The sequence below is a fragment of the Corvus brachyrhynchos genome, unplaced genomic scaffold (assembly GCF_000691975.1).
Source record: "Corvus brachyrhynchos isolate BGI_N302 unplaced genomic scaffold, ASM69197v1 scaffold624, whole genome shotgun sequence".
Classification (NCBI taxonomy): Eukaryota; Metazoa; Chordata; class Aves; order Passeriformes; family Corvidae; genus Corvus; species Corvus brachyrhynchos.
Window position 1 is genome coordinate 60,990 of NW_008237889.1, and position 4,983 is coordinate 65,972.

General features: G+C 59.9%; 1 protein-coding gene across 1 annotated transcript in view; it reads right to left on the bottom strand.

Annotated features, from left to right (window-relative positions):
- LOC103614570 (inner centromere protein-like) overlaps positions 1 to 4,983 on the bottom strand; it is a gene marked incomplete at its 5' end in the record, with an annotated part of 10,118 nt that overhangs the window by 3,994 nt on the left and 1,141 nt on the right. The window contains 9 exons of the mRNA XM_017732754.1: positions 24 to 133; positions 602 to 613; positions 723 to 815; positions 887 to 1,022; positions 1,519 to 1,606; positions 2,093 to 2,192; positions 2,439 to 2,472; positions 3,006 to 3,057; positions 3,998 to 4,680. Of these exons, the coding sequence (XP_017588243.1) occupies positions 24 to 133; positions 602 to 613; positions 723 to 815; positions 887 to 1,022; positions 1,519 to 1,606; positions 2,093 to 2,192; positions 2,439 to 2,472; positions 3,006 to 3,057; positions 3,998 to 4,680 (1,308 nt within the window). The remainder of the gene's footprint in view (positions 1 to 23; positions 134 to 601; positions 614 to 722; positions 816 to 886; positions 1,023 to 1,518; positions 1,607 to 2,092; positions 2,193 to 2,438; positions 2,473 to 3,005; positions 3,058 to 3,997; positions 4,681 to 4,983) is intronic.

Consider the following 4,983-nt stretch of genomic DNA (forward strand, 5'->3'; position numbering starts at 1 on the left):
CGGGGGAAAGGGGCCCAACTCACTGCTTCATTTCTGCCTGGCGCCGTCTCTTCTCCTCCTCCACTTTCTTCTTCCTCTGTTCCTCAGCCTCCTGCTTCTTGCGGAGGTTCTCCAGTCTCTGCCTCTCCTTCTCCTGAAGGGAGAAGGGTTCAGACTGTACCGGGTGCTGGGGGCTGTGTCCCCCCTCAGGCAGCCTGGTATATGCAGTCACTGTTGGAATCATTCACCTGGACACCAGGATGGGGAGGGAGCAGAAGGGGAGACAACACATACTCGGCAACAGGGACGATCCAATGCAAGCAGAGCTACAGGAGGGAAAAACCTCCATCCTTCAGCTGCAGAGAATATATTTAGAAAAGAACAGCACACCCCTGCTGTAGGTGACCACCTGTCCCAGGAGCCAGGAGAATGGTGGAGAGGGAGCACAGGGCAGCCTGGCTCAGAGGCCGGAAGCTCCCAGCAGTGCCCAGTCCCAGCAGAACACACCTGCACAGAGATCCTGTCACCTCACCACCCATGTGGCCAGAGGGCTGATGGATGTTGGCGTGAGGGGAGAGTGTGGTCAGTGTGTCCAGCCCCACAGATAAGGTGTCATACTTACAACAAAGTCTCCCTGCAGAGAAAGGACATCAAGAACACGATTAAAGGTTTGGAAGCAACACCAGAACTCCCCTTCCCAGCACATGCAGCCCGTTCTCCTCCCCTGCCCTGACACAATGCACCTTCAGGTTGGGCCGGGTGGCAGTGCTGCGCTTGATGAAGTCCTTGATGCCACCCCCTTGTCCCTGCAGGAGGTTCTTCAGTGGCCTGACAGCCTGAGGAGAGAGAAGGGAGGGAGCTCAGGGCCTGCCTGGGACAGGGGGCACAGGGCTGTGGCACCACTCACCTTGCTGGACGGAGAGGGGGACGACGGAGCCTGGTTTGCCGAGGCCTTGTGCTTCTCATCCAAGGGGGAAAAGGGCCGGCCCCCCGGCTGCTGCCCGTGCCACAGGACACCCAGGGCTTGCTTGCAGCCTCTCACCCTGGTGGCAATTAGCAGGAGGGACATGAAGTGGCTGTCACACTCCCCAGAGGGAATACTGGCTGCTTTACACTTCCCCCAAAACCCGCCCAGCAACACGCAGCGAGGAGACACCTCAGGTATTTCGGGAGTCAGGTCAGGCATTCCAGACACTCACACAGACAAATATAACCAGGTCAGTCACTCGCTCCCTGACCACCCCCTCAGGAGCCCTTGGAGTGGCCTTCCAGCTCTGAGCTAACTGTGATGGGGCTCCTCTGCTGGTCTGTGCAGGACCCTGGGTGCTCCTCCCCACACCAGACCCAGTCCCAGACCCAAGCAAGGCTCCACAAGTCACAAAGGAGTTCCAGGAGACAGCATCCAGCCAAAGGAGATTTCAGAGCTGCTGGAAGGGGAAGGCAGGGAAACACACCCCTTTTTAACACAAACGACTTAAAATGCTAAACCTGAGTCCCTCCAGACCCTGGCTCATCCCTGCTCCTTGCAGGGTCTCCTACCACATGCGGGAGGGATTCTCCTGGGACTTGGCACAGTGGGGCTGTTCCTGGCTCTTCTGGGGCTCACTGTTAGGATTTACATGGCTTCCTGTGGAGAAACCTGCAGTCAGTGCCACATGGGAGGCATCCAGCTCCCTCCAGGGACTCTTCCCTCCACTCCAGCTGCTTGTCAGCTCCTGCAGCTCCCACAGGGAACAAAAACCCCACCCAACTCCTCCTCCTTCCTCAGAGGCACAGAAAATAATCAGGACCTCTAAGTCTTCGTGTAATGTGACCCCAGAGGGAAAGGGCGTGACGTTCTGTGGGAGATGCCAGCTCCAGGAGCTCCTTCCCCAATGTCCCCATGGCTTGGACACATTTATGTGTCCTTGCCCACCTAACTGGTGCCACCTCTTCAAGGAGGCACAAGCTTCACCTGGAAAACTTCCCTGAGCAGTCAGAACCGGTTCTGTTTCAACACAAATCCCACGTTTCCCAGAAAAAAACTTTGTCCAGGTATGCCACTCCACCCCAACCCCTAGGTCGGTGTGTGCTGAGGGTTGCATGCAAGGAAAGCACGAGCACCTGAAGTTACCTGCAGCATTCCCTGCCTGCTGCTCCAGAGGGGACAGGTGCTGTGCAGGAGGGCTGGCAGCTCGGGGACTTGTGCTTGGAACGAGGGCATCTCGGGGAGCCTGCAGGGAAAGGGGACAAGCATTCCCTTAGCACAGCTCCTCCCAAGAACAAGGCTCCCAGGGACCTGCTGCCCTGGAAAAGCCAGCTGCTTGCTCGGATAGGGTCTGTTTCCCCTCCCAGCGAGGGCTGTGCTGGCTCATTTTGGGACACTGGCCACATCCCTGCATCCAGTGACAGCCTGAGTAAAGGTGCTGACTGAGCAAGAGGGCGTCCACACAGCCTGAGCATTGTTCCTTGGAACTCACCTTTTCCCTGGGGGAATTTGGCTCCAGCTCGGGCCTGTAAAGGGAAAAAAAACCCCACTTAAATAACTTGAATTCTCTCTGAAGGCGAGTTACTGGTGATGGAGGCAGCATATGGGACCCCAAGGGAGGTGCAGGTTCCTGAGCACATCCAGAGGCTGCTCCAGCCAGGCACACCAAGGCTGGGCTGTAAAGTCCTCTGAGGGGCTGTCCCACTGTGCTGCTGAACACCCCATGACCAGCTTCGGCTCCAGCAGTGGGTAAGGAGGGAGCTGCAGCAGCCTTGTGCTGTCCCTTCCTTACCTGTCCCCTCTGCAGCCAGAGCAGACCTGACTGACCACCAGCATCCCGGGGCTCGTGGCAGCCAGGAATTCCAGGAACCCCAGGACACACCACCACCCACCCCAGTGAAGGACTTCATCTCACTGTGCCTGAGCAGCACAACGTGAAATCTCATCCAGCCCCAGGTGACAGCAACACCCGAGCAGTCCCTGACAAAGTCTGTGACAGAAAAGCCACCTGGAGAGTGTCCTCACAGGGAATTCTGGGATCCCTTCCCACCGGCCTCACCTTGCGCCGCCGGTCGCATCTTCTTCCACAAACGCCTCCAAGGAGCTGTGACCTGGAGAGGAAAGCCTAAGTGGGGCTGGGGATTTCACTCCCAGGCTCCCAGCAGGCACAGGGTGCACATGGAGGAGCTCAGGCCTCCTCCCAGGATTGCTCAGCTTTCCCCACCAGCACCACACCTCCCTCAAGTGCCACTGAAGCTGGAGTGGGCTGGGAAGGCAGAGCACCGAGGCAGCAGCTCTGCTGCCTGCAGCCTGCTCCAGCTGCCTGTGTCACAGCCAGCACTCCCAGGCCATTGGCTGCAGCTCCTGCCTCCCTGCAGGCTCGGGTGCGGGGAGCCGGGGGGTTCGGGCTGATTCCAGACTCCTTCCACCCCCCCATCACACCCCTTCGCTCCAAGTGTTATAACAAATGCCTGGATACGGCGTGACTCAAGGCTGACAAAGCTGAATTCCAGAGGCCTCCATGCTCAGCCACAGCAGCAATGGTTTTGGAAAGCCCCAACAGCCAAACCCTGCCAGGAGCAGCAGGAGTGGAGGATACGAGGGATTCGGAGCTACCAGGAGCAGCCTGGGCTCCTGATCCCTGTTCCTCTGGTGACACAGCTAGTTTGAGTCTCTTCTATCCTCCCCCAAAAAGCATCTGAGCTCCTCTGCCCATTTCAGCCTCACTTCAGGGCTGCACTTTCAGCCCTATCGATTTTTTGGAGAGCTGGCAGATGCCATAAATGAAAGCCCTTCCCCAGGGAAGGCAGCAGTCTCTCCCGACCCACAGGCACACGTGGCTGGAACCAGCCTGGCCACGCTCTCCCTTCCACAATGGCGCTTTCTGCCCGCTCCCAGCCCGCGGACCCAACTCCACCCGCTGCAGCAAAGCCCCGGCCTGAAGCCGCACCCCAGGAGCCCAGGAGGACAGGGAGACGTGGGGGAGCCGGAGCCAGGGACGAGCCGCTCCACACCACTCCATTCCCGCATGGAAGCGGCGCAGGGACTCACAGCTCACTCTGCTGGAGGCCGAGGAGGACTCTCGCGCCGCTGCCTTCCTGGCCATGGCCCTGCCGATGGATCTCCGGATCATGTTCTCCCTCCTGCTGGCCAGGGAGCATTTTGCCGCCAAGGAAGCCCTGCGGCTCTTGCGGGGGGCACCCACCCCGCTCCGGCGACGCGTCCTGGATTGCTCTGTCGCGCTTTTCCCGGGGGAATCCTGGGAGAGCAGCGTCTCGAGGCCTTGGGGAGACCCATCTCCCTGGAGCACAGCAGGATCGCCATTCCGAGCGGCCTTGGGAGTGGAGGTGCTGGCTCTCCCGGCGTCCTGCTCTCCATCCCTCCCCGGCTGCTCAGCCGGGATCCCAGGGACCTCCTGCAGCTCGGCCGCTGCGTCGCCCTCAGGAGGCGGCTGCTCCCCCAAAACCGCTGGAGGGGCTGCAACACCCCCAGCAGCACCCTGGGGACACTCCTGGCAACCCAGATCCGCCACGGGAACACGTGCTTCCACAGGCTGCTTCCCGGGCAGAGCCGGGAGCTGGGGTGCGATGCCAGCCTGAGGTCCCGGAGCACGGCCGGGCACGGATGCATCCTGCCCCTCACAGCCAGGGCTGCAGGGCTGCTCCTGGCTCAGGCACCGCTGGGAATTCAGACTGAAAGACAGCAGCTTGACACCACTCCTCCTTCGGGACAACCTTAAAGGAGAAGAATTTCAAAGGAAGTGATGAAGGAGTCGTCTGCTCCCAAATAAGCTTCAGAGGGTAAAGCAGACTGTGTTAAAGGGAAGCTGCTGCTGGCTTCTCCACTGCACCGTTCCCCCTCACAGCCCATCCTATCCCTGGGGAGAGGCCCACGGACACAGCCCAGGCCGGGTATCCAAAGTCAGGTGTGGAGAAACGGGAGCGGAAAGGTGCGCTTAGCCCTACGCCAAGAGCTGGGTTTAACCCCCAGCCTAGGAGCAGCGCCTGCAGAGGGACACACGGTGTGTCACCTTCCTG